Consider the following 17,203-nt stretch of genomic DNA (forward strand, 5'->3'; position numbering starts at 1 on the left):
CAGTACGCATATGGAAACAGAATACGTAATAGCTCATACAGTTCAATTTAGTGGAAAGACTCTACAGGAGGAAATCTTACACATAAAATTAATTTCTTTCTCTCCACTGTTCTGATTAAACTTGCTCTAATGGAGTACGTGTCTTGAGGAAGAAGCAACTGTGTGGGCAAGTTGATTTCCACTATCTCATTATACGAAGAAAGAGAAAAGTAGTATTTTTATGGTGAAAAAATTGGCTTCCAAATTTTAATGGTGATAAAATACGTCGTCTCTTTTTCCTTATGCAGCGATTTCTCCTCCTGGAATGATTTCGTTAATATCCAGTATCCATGAGTCAATTTATTCGAGAATGGTGCACATGAAATAACAATTTTTACTTCGGAAAACGAATTAGTGTCTTTCACGTGTTAAATTTTATGTTACCTTGTTAACATGTTTCGGCCTGCTATTGGCCACCTTCAGAACTGGTTGTTGCTGGTCTTGGCGCCTTTTGTCTTGTTTCCTGTGGGGGTGTGTTTGTGTAGTGTAATGTGGAGTCAAAGAGTTTGTGTGTTCTGAAATTGAGTTGTGTGTCGAGAATTTAATTTGGATGTGTTTTTGTGTGTGTATATTTCGTATTGTTCTAGTGTGTTTAGTGCCTGGTATTTTGGTTGGATGTGTAGAATTTCCATGTCTGTGTTGATGTCTCTGTAGGTGTAGTTAGCATTTGTGACGTGTTCTGCATATGTGGAAGTGTTTTGTAATTTTGTTATGGCTGTGATGTGTTCTTTGTAACGTGTTTGAAATGATTTGCCTGTCTGTCCTATGTAGACGTTGTTGCAGGTGTCACATTTGAGTTTTAATGCGCCAGTGTGGTTGTATTTGTTTGCTTGTGTTGTTTGTGTGTTGAAATATTTTTGTAGAGTATTATTTGTTCTTATGCGATGTTGTAATTTAATTTCTTGAATGAGGTTGCAATCTTGTGTGTGTTTTTGTTTTCGTGTGTTAGTTTGATCTATTTTGTGTTCTTGTGTTTGTGTTGTATTATGTTTTGTGTGATTATGTTTCGTCTTTCTTATTAGGTTGTCTATTATGTTGGGGTTGTACCCCTTTTCTTGTGCTATGTATTTGATTGTGTTTAGCTCTTCTTTGTAATCATGTTGGTTCATTGGTATATTGAGAAGTTTGTGTACCATTGTTCGGAATGCAGCTTGTTTGTGTTGTGTTGGGTGATTGGATGTGTTGTGTATGTGTATTGTCGTTGTTGGTGTTCGTTTTCTGTAGACTTTGAATGTGTGTTTGTTGTCGACTTTTGTTATTGTGATGTCTAGAAAGTTTAAGGATTTGTTGTTTTCAATTTCTAATGTGTAGTTTAGCTTTGGGTATATTTTGTTTATGTGTTTATGCAGGTTTTGGATCTGTGTTTTGTTTCCTTTGTATAGTATTGGTATGTCATCTACGTATCTGTGCCAATATATGATGATGTCTGTGTGTTTGTTGTTGTCTTGTTTAGTATGTATGTCTGTTCTATGTGGTGTATGAATATTTCAAGATATATAACAATATTTATTAGAAAAGTAATGCTACTTTATTTCTAACTTTCTCATTCGAAGCTCTGAATATACAGTATACACTCATTACATGCGGGATAATGTTGTACTCATGAAGAAATTATATTCATAATAGTTTAAATTACATAGATACTTTCATTAAAAAGTATCCCTTGTATTACAGTATTACTTAGATATATAAACCAGGTTTAAAAATTATCCGTAAATGCACACGTATATATTTCTACGTAAGAAGTTTTTGTAATTAATTTGCATATGCTACTAGTTTAAACTTCACAATTATACCCAGAATTGGAACTACAGTTCAGCCTCAGCGTCGTTATACTTGCACTTTCCCAGAAACATATTTACAATTAGCCTATACGTCCTCCAATCGTTACTGTCCTGTGTGAGTACATATACCTGCCATGCTCACTTCATTAGAGAATTACGTCGCTTTCACAACAGAGTGGAGAATTTGCTCGATATAGCCTACCGGTATGCGTCATAGAATATAAATGTGGACACAACACAATGAGGAAATCTCATTTCACTTTTCCCGCGAACGCCTAGCTTTAGCAGTGTAATTTTAACATCAATATTGCATCATCCGGATACGGGATCGTTTAAATTCGATAATAATTAATTTCACAAAAATTCAAAAGAAATTTGTTTTTTTTTTTTTTTAGTTTATTTTCCGATATCTCCGTGTACGATCAATTAAAATGTTCCTGGACACTCTTAGTCTGGAACGTCGAATTAATATTTCAGAATTGTAATGTGTGTAAAGCAAATTTAATTACACCTATTGAGACGAATATATTATGTATTATGATTAATAAAATTAAATTTTGATGTATGCAGGGAATAAACCTGGAAATTTTGACTTACATTTAAGTATCGGGCATTTCTCGCTTTCTTCTTTGTCGTACCATTTTGCCGTCAACATGGGAAGTTCCTTTTAGAACCCTCAACGCACAGCGCTATTAATACTGAGGAGAAATTATTGCACGAATATTCTAGAATTCTAGAGCATCAACATAAAGACAATTTTTTTTCTTTTTCACAAATTTGAACGGTTCAGAACCATAGTGGGCTAAGCGCCATTTACTAACACCGTAGAAAACAAGGGTTAAAATGAAGTTATTGCCATATTTCAATGGAAACATGTAGCAAGTAATATAAAGTATACCCATTAAAACTAAATGATATGTCAATATTCTCCGTTTTTAATAAATAGCGCTTAGCCCACTATGGCTCTGAACCCTTGATTTAGTCTGTAGAATTCCATAAGGGTTTTTTTAAGTTGGTTATTTAACGACGCTGCATAACTACTAGGTTATTTTAGCGTCGATGAGATTGATGATAGCGAGACGATATTTGGCGAGATGAGGCCGAGGATTCGCCATAGATTGCCTTGCATTCACATTACGGTTGGAGAAAACCTCGGAAAAACCAACCAGGTAATCAGCCCAAGCGGGGATCGAACCCGTGCCCGAACGCAGCTTCAGACCGGCAGGCAAGCGCCTTAACCGACTGAGCCACGCCGGTGGCTTCCGTAAGGGTTCTTGTGTGGTAGGAACTTTCGTGAGATACGGTATGTATCTTAATTTAGCCCTCCCTGGAGGCTAAATGCTGTACTTCTTTCAGTGATTCATAAACAGCCTTTCACCACAGTCTGATACATACAGTCACGAAGATAAATACTTACTAAACATGCAAACAAAAGATAGTTGCTCACCACCAGGATCGCTACTTTCGCCTCATCACAGACTCTTTCCCTAGCAGACGATAAAATGTATTGTACTTTCGATATCGTGTTCTTTTGAAAAAATTAACACCTTCCTTCCACTATTGAAATATGAAATACATAAGGTTTATATATTATTTTCATAAAATATATATTATATTCTATAAACTCACCTTCCTGGATCTTTCGGAAGAAGGGTAACTCTGACCTCTTCGTCTTACAATTTATAGTACTACAAACGTCTCCTTGTTGCATAGTATTATTGAAATTATTGTATTTTGGCTGTTTACAGTTATTACACCCATAATAAACATTTCACAGTTTACACAACTTTTCACAACAATGCGAAATACCGCACAGTCAATGCCTTTTCGATCCAAAGCGTAATGTACCATAAGTTCGAATTTTCTATTTCAGTGTATGAAACTCAGTGAAATATTATAAACTTTATTGCGTATCATTGCTAAGTTTTGTTTAGTGTAATGTGTCCATAAGTTCCGTTTACTTCTTGTTGCAAAATATGTTGCAGAAATAATTACAAAACTGTGTTATTGTAATGTGCTAACATAATCTGTTCGAATCAAAATTTTAAGTTTAGAATTGAAGCTATTTTGAGGTTTAATAAAAAAGGATTTATATTGTGATTTTAATTTAGCACATCTAGCCTACCTTCCTTAATTGTAGACAGAAAATTTACCATACCACTCCTATAAAATTAGTGTACGTACGATTGTGTTACTTGTTACTTCGTCTCTTAGGTAGTAGATAAATACGGTATTTCAGTACTCTATTGTAGTATTAAATACAGACAAATTGAATGTCCGGGGTTTCATACATGGCATTATGTTTAATTATAATTTATAATTGCGAATATAGGAATATAAGTTAAATATATTAATCATAACCTATAATTTCCATATGACATAACATCAACGAGTTGCATAACATACATATGTAATGGGAGGGTATTGGAGACCACTAAAATTAGACAGATAGAGGCAACTGGTACAGTAAACATAACCTATAATTTCAACATATCTAAATATCCGTGCGGTGCAACTGAAAATTATTGAATCGTGCATAAATGAATGTACAAGAATTTCGCAATATTTAATCGAAATAAAGGCAGGTATTATATATACGAACAACGTAATTTTCACAGCAAAAATAATATTACTCGCAAGTGAATTATGTCTGAAATGTTTCATAATCATTGTTTTAAATTTTATTAATGCAATTACACTACATTTGAGAGAAACATACGTTACTCTTTATGCATTCAAACTAATTTATATGGTTGAAACGCGAGTCACATGGTCTGCCTTACGGTCTGGATTAGATCACGATGGAGTGACACAGTCTATTGTTTCTAGTACTCACAGCGCTCCAAGCGGCTAGCAACTATCGCGAGAAATGCAAAAAATAATCCCAAGCTTCGCGACTGTATATATTAGGTTGTGCTTTCACCGTAATAATTTTGAAAGTGTGTGTGTCTGTGAAAATATTTTAACACTTTCCCGATTTCACAATACTAAGTGCGATGTAATTGTGAGACATTGTATTTCTTAATACTGGAAAGATGTTCTTGAAATTAAACGGTCTCTTTTATTAGAAAATTTTGCTTTATTTCTAACATGTTTCCGAAAAGATTTTTCTCAGAAATAATTCGCAAATATCTTTCCATTTACTCAAAATAATTTCTTTGTTTGTGCGGTATGATAATAATACGAATAGTATTGTACAATTAACACAAAAGTTGCTGTAGATTTACGCAAGAACCATAATAGAATGAATGACAATCTACTTAGATTGGACACACTTAATCTAAAAGAATATCGGTAGTCGCTGGCAAATATTTGGGTCTAATTTCGCGTGTTCACACGTAATAGGATTATTGAGACCTCTCCGTGCTTCATCTTTGAAGCGAGGGATTATCATTCCGTGGACTCTAGTTCAATAATTCTACTGTAGACAATATCAGAGGATGGCGTTTCTCCTTATTGCCTTCAACTTTTAAAATGTCCATTCCAGTAGTATTCTCCATTTCACTTACTTGGTGATGGCGGAGTTGTGTTTGTAGTGGTCAGGGCCAAGGTTATACTGGGGTTTTTCCAATTTGACTCTCGTAATTACACTAACACACTCCACAATTCCCTTTTCATTATGTCCGCCTCGAAAATGGGCACCATTTATATTTGCGTGAAACCGAAAAGATCGTCCGTTAAGGTTGGTGCTGTACACTGTTTGTCCAAAGGCTGGTAGATGGCAACAAGACGACACATAGATCAGAGTAAAAACTGCAGCAATCCCTACTTTCTTTCTTTCCTGACGAGTATCACGAATCATATATATCTATGAAGACCATTATTAAAGGCTTGATATACGGATTTGATGTGTGAGGTGGAATGCGCGTTGTGGAGTCCACTTATCTAGGCAACAGGAAAGACACGGAACTCATTTCATCATGGGTGCACAAACACTTTTTCAGCTGAAGGTTTTAAAGACATTTCATGTCCCGCGGGAAAAAAACATTCTCGCTTCCAACCTTACCTCTACCCAACCTTTGGCTTCTCTGATTTTGAAGCTGGTAACTCCAAAATGTCTGATATATATTTTTAATGAAAAAAAAAAACATGGCAAGTTATTGAACACCGTGAAAATTTTAAATCGTTGACTTAAATTAAATTAACACTCCTGAAAATAAATCATTACAGCGCACGGTACTATTTATATGCAATTTTAGACTGAGAAATGTTAGACTAATGTAAATGTTTCCTGTTTAAATGATGTACCAAATTGAAAACAAAACGTGAAAACTGGAAATCGAAGTTAATATTCTACATATAGGCCAAATGAGAAAAGGGAAAACAAACAAAAAGAAGTTCTCGAAAACATTACACGAAATTACAAGAGATACACAAAATGCCTTCCATTGGCAGTGACATATGATCGACAACGAAGTAGAAAACTCTCGCTGATTTCAGTACTTCATTTTGAGTGAGGTCGTGAGCAGCTTCAAGCACACGTTCCCCCTATGCTGTACTGTCACAGGTACGCGACACTGCGCAGCTTTGCAAGATTTATTTTAACGATTTTCGCAGTTATTCAATTTAAATTCAAGGCCAAATGATTTAGTTTGAAATAAAAAAACATTCAAGAAACTAACTGTTCAGATTATTTTTACCTATCTGCTTGTACAGCAATCTGTCATTTCTCTCGGGCTGTTACCGCAATACGGCACTACAAACATAAGGCAAAACTATGTTTTTTTTTTTTCCTGCTTAGCAGTGCTTCATCGAAGGAAAAGTGTAATAAATGTTTTATTATATTTAACATGTAGAATCACGTCTTAAATTTTGGTGGTCGATCCCTTTGCATTCTGTATAGGCAACTAGTTTCCTAAATAGCACCTGCGGTTTCTTAAATAGCACCTCTTTATCTGCAGGGAACAGGTTGAAGGAAAGATTTTAATATTGAACATATTAAACAGTATTTAATATGAATAATGTAATAAATGCAAATTACAAGTTTATTGAAAATAATGAAAGAGAGTAACGCATCTTCAAATGAAATTGAAAAATAGAGCATAAATTACCTAACATTTAAACTTCCTAAATGCGTTTTTCATTGTTATACATTTGCCATGTGCTTCACCAGGCAGTTCAGACTGTAATCTGCGTCACCTTTTCTCAACGATTATCTCGAAGCCACCTAAGAACTGCTTCATAATATGACTGTCTGAAATAATTTGAAGATAGAGACATCTAAAGGATGGGCCTATGAGTAGGCCTATTATGACGAGGAAGCTGAAACAGGAGCATGCCATTTTCCCGAGATAATCTGGCTTCTAAATTTTTGGAATGGGTCGTATAGGTGGACATACAGAAGCAGCACTTTTTTCTATGGCAGGTTTGAGTGGTAAATAAAATGTTTGAGCTATTCGACATATAGTTCACTGTCGATGTAACCTGACTCAGAGCAAACAAGTAACGATCCTGGAGGAGCACCAGCTGATAATTTAGAATGCACTTTTTGACGTTTGAAAATTATCATAGGTGACACAAAATACCTGGTGCGCTTGTACAACACACACTTGTTGTATTAACGCCCTTTTCACCACTTGGTTTTGCACCCACATGTTGCATTCCTCGTTCAGTTAAAATTTTTGGGGACTTCTTTCGTACGGATAGAATTGCTACAGTTGCTCATATCGCACCGGTGCGAATTAGGTACCTACAAAGTGGTGCGAATTGAGAAAATACGTCATAAGTTATTATTTCCTTCATTCTAGCCTATAATCACCAAATGTTCGAAAATCCTACTAAGTTAAATATTCTTTAATATTTCTTTAAACCAATAACATCTTAAGATTATGGATTCCTTTGCATACAAATCCGTTATTTAGTTACAAAATGTTAGCTAAATATACATCCACCTGAGCGATTATATTAGATACACTATCACCACGCTGCAGACACAAAGAAGTGGCAGAAATCAAGTGACATGGTGGAAGTTCATATGGTAGATTGTAACAATACCACTAGATGCCACACTACTACAGTAACTTGTTTTCAACTAGCAGTGATGCCATTTAGGAAGCGGTGCGATTTGTGCTACTCTACCCTACAAACAACAGACAGATGAAAAGTCAATTACAATCCGGCATTCGCCATTGCGATTGGGTAAATCTCCGAAAAAAATATCACACTCAGATTGGTCGGCCTCAGGATTTGAATCCATTCATGCCAAATGCGAGTCTGAGATGATACATTTTCGACCACCCTGGCCTATACGAATTGCATAACTGTTCATATTTTAAAATTATAGAGCAAGCAAATAGACATGTATAAATGGAATCACCTACTATGTATTATGCCCAGTAACAAAAATTCACAACCCATAAAAACTTCGGAAATCGTGTACTTATAGCCAGGTATTTCTTACTGTGAATCCTGCTTAAAACAACTGACGTAAATTTTTTCATGAAGAGTACACGGGGAAAAACAATCAAAGTCACAATGCTCGTAAGGGTGATGTTATCATTTAATTCAGTATATTACTGCAAACTTTAGTACTTTTCTTAACAAGAACTGGAAAAGGGAAATTATCTCTATGGATACAGTCATCCTTCCCTGCTTTTTCATTAGAGACAGAAACAAATTTTGCAGTAATATACTGATTTAGAATATGATATCACCCTTAAGGGAATTATGCCTTTGATTGTTTTTCTCCAGTACTCTTCATATTTTCTTTACAAGAGAGCACTAGATTTGGAAAACGTATTATGTGTCTTTCACGTGTTAAATTTTAAATTACCTCGTTATCATGTTTCAGCCTGTTATCGGCCATCTTCAGAACTGGCTGTTGTCGGTCTTGGCGCCTTTTGTTTGTGTTTCCTGTGAGGGTGTGTTTGTGTAGTGTAATACGGAGTCAAATAGTGTGTGTATTCTGAAGTTGAGTTTTGTGTTGAGAATTTCTTTAGGATGTGTTTTTGTGTGTCTGTATATTTCGTATTGTTGTAGTGTGTTTAGTTTCTGGCTTTTTGGTTGAATGTGTAGAATTTCCATGTCTCTGTTGATGTCTCTGTAGGTGTGTTTAGCATTTGTAATATGTTCTGCATATGTGAAAGTGTTTTATAATTTAGTTATGGCTGTGATGTGTTCTTTGTAACGTATTTGAAATGATCTGCCTGCCTATCCTATGTAGATCATTTCAAACACGTTACAAAGAACACATCACAGCCATGACAAAATTATAAAACACTTCCACATATGCAGAATACATTACAAATGCTAACCACATCTACAGAGACATCAACGCAGACATGGAAATTCTACACATCCAACCTAAAAGCTAGAAACTAAACACACTAGAACAATAAAAAATATACAGACACACAAAAACACATCCTAATGAATTTCTCAACACACAACTCAATTTCAGAATACACACACTATTTGACTCGACATTACACTACACAAACACACCCCCACAGGAAACACAAACAAAAGGCGCCAAGACCAGCAACAACCAGTTCTGAAGATGGCCGATAGCAGGCTGAAACATGTCGACGAGATAGTAAAATTTAACACGTGAAAGACACATAATACGTTTTCCGAAGTGATAAAATGTTAAAACTTGTGTAATCAAGATGCATACTAGTATTTGATTGAAAATGGTACATAAACTGATTTTATTTTCATGTTCAAAACAGTCACTTTTGTGTTTATTACATGATTATCCCGGATAAATAGGTGATGTAGTTTAGTTAATTTGCATGTCCCCTTCGTTATGCAGCACAAAGTACATAGCTCTATCACCTGTTGCAGGTACAGCGTGCCAAGTGTGAGATTCCGACGGCCGCATGGATACCAAACCGACAGAGGTAAGTGAACAAATTGCACTCAGGTTATTAAAACGCTCCTCGTCATTTGTGAATAATGAGACAAGTGAGGGAATAAATACAGTTACACTAATGCCGAAGGTAGGAAATGTTATTAGCATGTACATAGCAATGAGTGACTATTGTATCTCGGGGGTCGTTGTCACGTCTGTTCATATAACCGCTACTATTCCCTTCATATAATCATTTATTTAACGACGTTGAATCAACTGCTAGGTTGTCTAGCGTCTGTCGAATTGCTGGATGCGATATGAAATTTGACTAGGTGAACCCGAGAATTCGGCATCGGATTACTATATATATTCACCTTACACAGGGAAGAAACCAAAACAGGTGATCGGTTCAAATTGGAATCGGTCAAACGATAAAGCGTATCTCGGACTGTGTCCAAGTCGTTACACGTGATCTACGTCACTAAGCTCATTGCTGTTAATATTATTATTATTATTATTATTATTATTATTATTATTATTATTATTATTGATTAGGTTACTATTAAGGCTGTTTTTGCTGTTACAGTAATTATTATCATTAGCTATCACTGTTTATGTTACTAGGAAGGCATTACCATTAGCTATCATTGGTAATGTTACAAGGATGGTTACTTATCCAGGTACCATTACTATCAGCTATTACTGGTAATGTTACTAGGAAGGTTACTTATGCAGGTACAATTACTATCAGCTATTATTGGTAATGTTACTAGGAAGGTTACTTATCCAGGTACCAGGTACCATTACTATCAGCTATCATTTGTAATGTTACTAGGAAGGTTACTTATCCAGGTATCATTACTGTCTGCTATTATTTGTAATGTTGCTAGTAAGGAAACTCTTGCTGTTACTATTACTGGTGGCGTGGAAGAGAAGACGTGATGGCCTTAACTCCATCAGAATAAATACTAATTGTTATGGTGGTTGTTGTTGTTATTATTATTATTATTATTGTTATTATTATTATTATTATTATTATTATTATTATTATTATTATTATTAAAGCTATTACTGTATTAGTAATTATACTAATGATATACTCTTGATGTTACAATTACTACGTTGCTGATGCTGCTGCTGCTCAAGGTTCCGAAGGGAGTTGGATGGTTTTCAAATGAAGAGCACAGGAGAAAAACGTGATAAGTCCAATATTATCGATTTTCTGTTTTAGATGTCATGTAATAGCTCAGGTAGTGTTGATTTGAGTATTTTAACTGTACAGAATGAAAACCTCATTAGTCCAAAAAAACTTGAAGGATTGTAACTCAAAGACAATAATTTGTAATGGGTCGTAAGTGTTTTAACACTCTCCTGTGAAAACAGTAAAACTTGACTTATCAGGTTTTTCCCCTGTGCTCTTCAAATGGAAATAACACAGTGGTTATGTATATCAGAACAAATTTATTAATGCCGAAAAATTTGGTTATGTGTGACATTTAGATATTTGTACTTTCATTTAGGCTGTCTTGAAAATTACGTCTCTCAAATATTGTCCGTCCCTTTCCATGCACTCTTCAAGTCTTACCCTGAAGCTACGTGTTGCTCTTTCCAACACTGAGCCACCAATGATGCTGACCTGGATGGCTCAAGCGGTAGGGGCACGGCATGTCTCTATCGCTTGGTCCGAAAGGTTGTGGGTTCGAGTCCCGCCTTGGGCATGGGTGTTGTGTACGTACTAGTTTAAGAAAGCGGAAGAAACAGAAAAGGAGAAACGACAAAGAAATGTTGGCGATTTTCTGAGCAATGGCAATCGTCAGGTCATCGATTGTCCGGGTCCTGTTTACGTACACTTTTGGTAAGGTCAGGCGAACGGGAAGGCCAGGAAATGTCGCCGCGCCGAGAAATTATGTGCCCTGGAAACATGCGGCGCAGAACTGTCATGGAATTTTCTGCCGTATGAGCCGTGGCACCATTTTGATGAAACCATATCATCTGCATATTAATCTCACGAAGACGCCTACGCAGATGTGGTTGAAGAAATCTCGTCATTATTTCGATGTAGCGTTCACTATTCACTGTCACAGTTTTCCCGTTTTGCTCAAGAAATAACGGCCTATGATACAGAATCTAGACACGGCACACCAAACTTTGTGTAACCTTTGAACTGTGAAGCGGCCGCCCGTGTAGTTCTTTAGTATATAAAGATTTGCTTATTTACATAAGCATCCAAATGGAAATGCGCCTCGTCACTCATGAACACAACCATTTCGTCAGCAAAAATATTGAGCATTATCTTCTTGGCGATTATTTTATGTTGGACATAGTCTCTCTCGTTTAATTGCTTAACAATCATGAGTTTACAAGGATGAAACCTGAGACTTAAATGTAATATTCGCCGCACAGAATGATCTGCAAATCGCAGCTCTGTAGCCTGCCGTCTAGCTGATCGTTGTGGACTCTTCATAAATGCCTCTCTTACTCGCTCAATATTTTCTGGCGTCCGTATGCTTCGAATATGACCTGGTGATTTCTTATTGGAAGCTGATGATCTTAATCGAAAATTTTTTACCCATCTGAATATGATATTGCGACTAGGAACGGCTCCGTGACAGCCAACATTAAAATGAAGACGAAAGACACGCTGTGTTTTCGCAACTGAAGCACCATTCTTGAAAAATGTCTCGACGATGAAAGCACCATGCTCCGCACTCCACGCCTCCATGATTACAAAAAATGGCATAAAAATGCTGACGGTCGATCAATATCCATTACCCTCATGTTTCTCAGTAAGCGGCCTTCTAAAACCGTCCAACTCCTTTGCCGCACCTTGTGTAAGTATTATTGGTAATGTTACTATTAATGCTCTTACAAGGGAAGGGTTTCGGCTCGAACAGGAATTTTTGGTTAAAAATTTGTACAGAGACTTACCTCACAATGGTGATGAAGACCCTAAATGCATTCATTTGTGTAACTCCCCGTTTGGTTGCTATTGGTCAATACATTTCTTTAAAAATGTACATGAGGATTCTCTATAAAATGCCTGAAACAGCATGGAGCAGACCAATAAGCACAACACGCAGAAGCAACACCTGAACAATCTTCTGAACCACACTCCAGTGCTGAAAAATCAAATGCTACCTGAATTACATTTTTGAAATCCGAGACTTGTTCAGGATTCACGTAACCAGTTGACTGCCAGGAATACTGAAGCATAGGGCGGTGTACTGGAGCAAACAACTGGTTATGAATAACAGAGTGCATTTTCATTATAAACACTCGATTTCCCAAGTTAAGTTCTGGATTCTCAGCAAGAGTCCTTATGCAATCTGTTATCCTCCGATCATATCTTTTGTATTGTCTATGGAAATAGATATCCAGAGCCTGGATATATTTAGTTTTTTTAGGTGGAATGATCATACATTCCATGTCCTAAGCTTGGAATTATTCATTTATTAAGGTTGTGTCCTTGTGCTCATTCAATGACTCACACAACAGTATATACTTTTGATTAGCTGCAATAATTTCAGACAGAACGTCGGTGAAAAATGTTCTTAAATGGACTTTAGACATTTTACCACTCGCATTAGTTTCTAGGCTAGGCTAGGCTTACGGGTAAGGTGTCCCATCCCCTTAACTTGTGCAGCGCTCTCCCCACCCCACAACTTGTACAGTTCTCTAACAGACAAACCACACATTACACAAACGAATGCTTTTGGGAGCTTTACAGAAATGTAAAGATGGGCCTATATACAAATTTTGGATACGAAATTCCTGTTCGAACCGAAACCCTTCCCTTGTTACTATTAGCTGTTATTAATAATGTTACTATTTAGGCTCCTCTTGCTGTTACTATTACTATTAGGTGTTATTGGCAATGTTACTATTAATGCTCCCCTTCTGTTACTATCACTATCCTAGATGTTGATACAGCGTCGTAAAATAACCCAATAAAATAAAAATAAAAATAAACTATTACTATTAGCTGTTATTAATAATGCTACTATTAAGACTCTTCGTGCTGTTACTATTAGCTGTTATTGGCAATGTTACTATTAATGCTCTTCTGTTTACTATTAGCTTTTATAGGTAATGTCACTGCTGATGCTACTCTTGCTGTTTTAGTTGGTTATTTAACGACGCTGTATGAACTACTGGGTCACTTATCGTTGATAGGATTGATGATAGCGAGATGAGGCCGAGGATTTTCCACAGATTACCTGACATTAGTCTTACTGTTGGGAAAAACCTCGGAAAACCCAACCAGGCAATCAGCCCAAGCGGGAATCGAACTTACGCAAGAGCGCAACTTCGGACCGGTAGACGAGTGCCTCAGCCGACTGAGCTACACCGGTGGCCTCTTTCTGTTACTGTTACTGTTAGCTATTATTGGTAACGTTACCATTAATGTTACTGTTGCTAATATAAATATTATTAGATATTGTTGGTAATGCTACTAATAAAGTTACTCTTGCTGCTACAATTACTATTAGCTCTTATGTATAATATATTACTACAGAAGCTACTCTTGCTGTTACAATTAATATTAGGTATTATTTTCTATTGTTACTACTAAGGATACTCTTGCGGTCACTTCCATTGTAGCTGGATAACAGGGTAGTTGATACAGCGTCTTATGTAAGAGATAAATATTTTGCCCGCTGCAGTATCTCAGTGCTGGTGTTCGGAATTATTCTTTAGTCAACCCAATTTAAACTGGGCTTATACTTGTAATGAAGATCATAAAATGATGGTTTTCAGGCTACCGGAGTGGCTCAGTCGGTTAAGGCGCTTGCCTGCCGATCTGAAGTTGCGTTCGGGCGCGGGTTTGATCTCCGCTTGGGCTGATTACCTGGTTGGGTTTTTTCCGAGGTTTTTCACAACCGTAAGGTGAATGCCAGGTAATCTATGGCGAATCCTCAGCCTCATCTCGCCAAGTACCATATCGCTATCACCGACACTAAATAAACTCGTAGTTGATACAGCGTCGTTAAATAATCAAATAAAAATGATTGTTTTCCTTATCTTCTCTCTTTTTCCTCAACATTACAAAGTTGGTCTTATCAATTCTCTACACATTGTCTTAGCTTCCCTTTCAGTTTATCTCTCTCCATGCGATTATAGAAGTATTTAATCATTTGGCACGTAAGCAGTACTGGTGCCAGCCGGGTAGGCGAGGTCCATTACTGGTGTAAGAAAATTTAATGTTCCCTGTGCTAGTTCATGAGCATCCAGATGACGAGGCAAACTAGGACGCAAGTAGTCGTCACGGCGACAGTGGAAGAACGCATGTGACAACTAGTGGACGAGACGTGCTGGCTTACGACTGTGTCTGCATCATCTGGTGGGACCATTACTATCTACTCGTACTTTTTAACTGTTACTATTACTGCTACAGACACTATTACTCGTAATGTTAGTGCAATTTGAGACAACCTTTTACCAGTCAAAGTAGTTGTGTTGCATCTATTTACAAAATAAGTTATGGTACAGACCTAGTAATGCCGTTTTATTTTTTTTATAGAGTAATGTAACATTACATCTTTTGTGCTTTATTACAATGTACTTCACACTATTTTCAGTTCATACTTTTCATAAATATTGTTACTTTCTACTCCTTGTACAATATTGTAATTTTATACTCTTTGTACAATATTGTAACTCTATAATCTTTGTGCAATATTGTAACTATCTGCTTTTTGTACAATATTGTAACTTTGTGTCCTTTTTTTGTAATATTGTAACATTTTACTTTATGCACAATATTTTTAATTTCGACTTCTTACAAGATATTGTAAATAGTTCAAACACAGTTACTTGAAAAGAAATGAGGAACTGGTGCTACGTGAATATGTCTGGTAAAAATGCATTCCAATTGACTCTACTACAATTACCACTACAGCTACTACTACTACTACTACTGCTACAATTGCTTCTGCTTCTACTTCTACTATAATTACTACTGTTGCTCTTGCTATTTCTGTTGAAATTATTATTGATATGACAACTATTGCACCTGTTAATGTTACTGTCGCTTGTATTGCTACCTTTACTGCTACATGCAACACCGTAATTCTTACTACAATGAGTCAGGTTGTAAATTATACAGGAAGCGGTCGATATATACGATAAAGTTTGTATTAAGGTCTAAGTAGAAAGCCATACATTGTGTAGACCAAGGACGCCAATGGAAATAAACTACGACTTTTAGAATGACCAAGACCCAATACAATTTGTTGTACCATATATATATATATATATATTTTCATTTACGGAAATGGATATTTTTTTTCGTAAATATTATTTTATTACTTTAAATATGCTGTTTCTAGTTCTGAAGAATATTAAGTATCTATGAATATTGAATATCAGCGAATTATCAAAACACCCCCCCCCCCAAGAAAACGCATTCAGACCAGCACAGTTTCAAAATGTCTTCAGATGTGGGAACGAGTAGATATTTTGTCTTTACGAATTCCACTCTGCCAGGTGTAATAGTTAAGTTTCACGTACCGTTCAGCATGCTAATAATTTTGATTTTAATGTCACTTTTCCACTGTAGTTCACATCGAAATAGAATTTCAATATTTTTCATACTACAGAGTTTTTCAAATGAAAAATATAATACTATAGGTCTAAAAGAAGTCTGAATAGCCTGAAAATTTTTCAGTTTTACGCGTATACTTAGACTTAGTATTACCCTGGATCATACATACCCAGATTGCTCGGCCTTATAGGCTTTGGCGGTAACTTTTGTCAGGTTTACTATGCTGCCATCTAGTTGTTACATAAGGAGTCACGTTATAACTCCCATTTGAATTGCATTAGCGACTGTACTGCCATCTCGTGCTCGTTTACGGTGGACGGGTGGCGATCCTGGCGTTTGTTCTCTTCAAAGTGCTACCGATTTTAACATATGGATGAACGGTTCAAATAAATAATATACAGAATACAATTCCTACTTTCTCTTTGTTTTTTTTTCCTCTCTCTCAATCTCTCTGTTCTTCGTATATACATTTACAGGCAAAATATATATTCATTTCATTTAAATTTGTATAATGGCGACCGAATCATTAGCCTAGTTTATATGAGCCATTCAGAGCAAAAGTGGTGTAAGTCAAAATTGACTTACACCACTTCTGTTCTAAACGGCTCATATGTGATCTGGGGTATTACGTAACTGTTAAGAGCAACTAAATTACACAGAAGGGAATGAACTCTTAAGTAATGTGCAGTAAGTAATTTTGTGTATGATCATAATCGAGTAATGTCCAAGATAAGTTGTGATGTTCTGAAGAATACGATTATTCTCTCGAAATTTATTTAGAAAATAATGAGAAACAGATATACCTCGGTGTATATATGTTACTCGGGACAAATAGGAATACCGCTGATCTCCGAGGGCGACATTATCGTGTTTATATGCGTATTACGGCGGGATAGGGGACTGGAGGGGAAGAGAAAGTGCATGTACGCACCTGCCAACATGCAGTAGCCTACTTACCCGAGACATGAATGAATAACTCGAGCGTGAACTTACATCAAAGATATAATCGTATCAGAGAAGAGGACACGAAGGGAGGTAATACAT

The 17,203-nt window shown here is 36.3% G+C and overlaps 1 protein-coding gene across 2 annotated transcripts in view; it reads left to right on the forward strand.

Moving 5' to 3' along the window:
* Positions 1-17,203, forward strand: part of LOC138707830 (serine-rich adhesin for platelets-like) — a 1,123,723-nt gene that overhangs the window by 220,031 nt on the left and 886,489 nt on the right. For both annotated transcript variants that reach the window (XM_069837793.1, XM_069837794.1), the window contains exon 2: positions 9,609-9,664. In XM_069837793.1, the coding sequence (XP_069693894.1) occupies positions 9,644-9,664 (21 nt within the window). In that variant the 5' untranslated portion in view covers positions 9,609-9,643. The remainder of the gene's footprint in view (positions 1-9,608; positions 9,665-17,203) is intronic.

This window comes from Periplaneta americana, chromosome 10 (genome assembly GCF_040183065.1).
Source record: "Periplaneta americana isolate PAMFEO1 chromosome 10, P.americana_PAMFEO1_priV1, whole genome shotgun sequence".
Taxonomy (NCBI): domain Eukaryota; kingdom Metazoa; phylum Arthropoda; class Insecta; order Blattodea; family Blattidae; genus Periplaneta; species Periplaneta americana.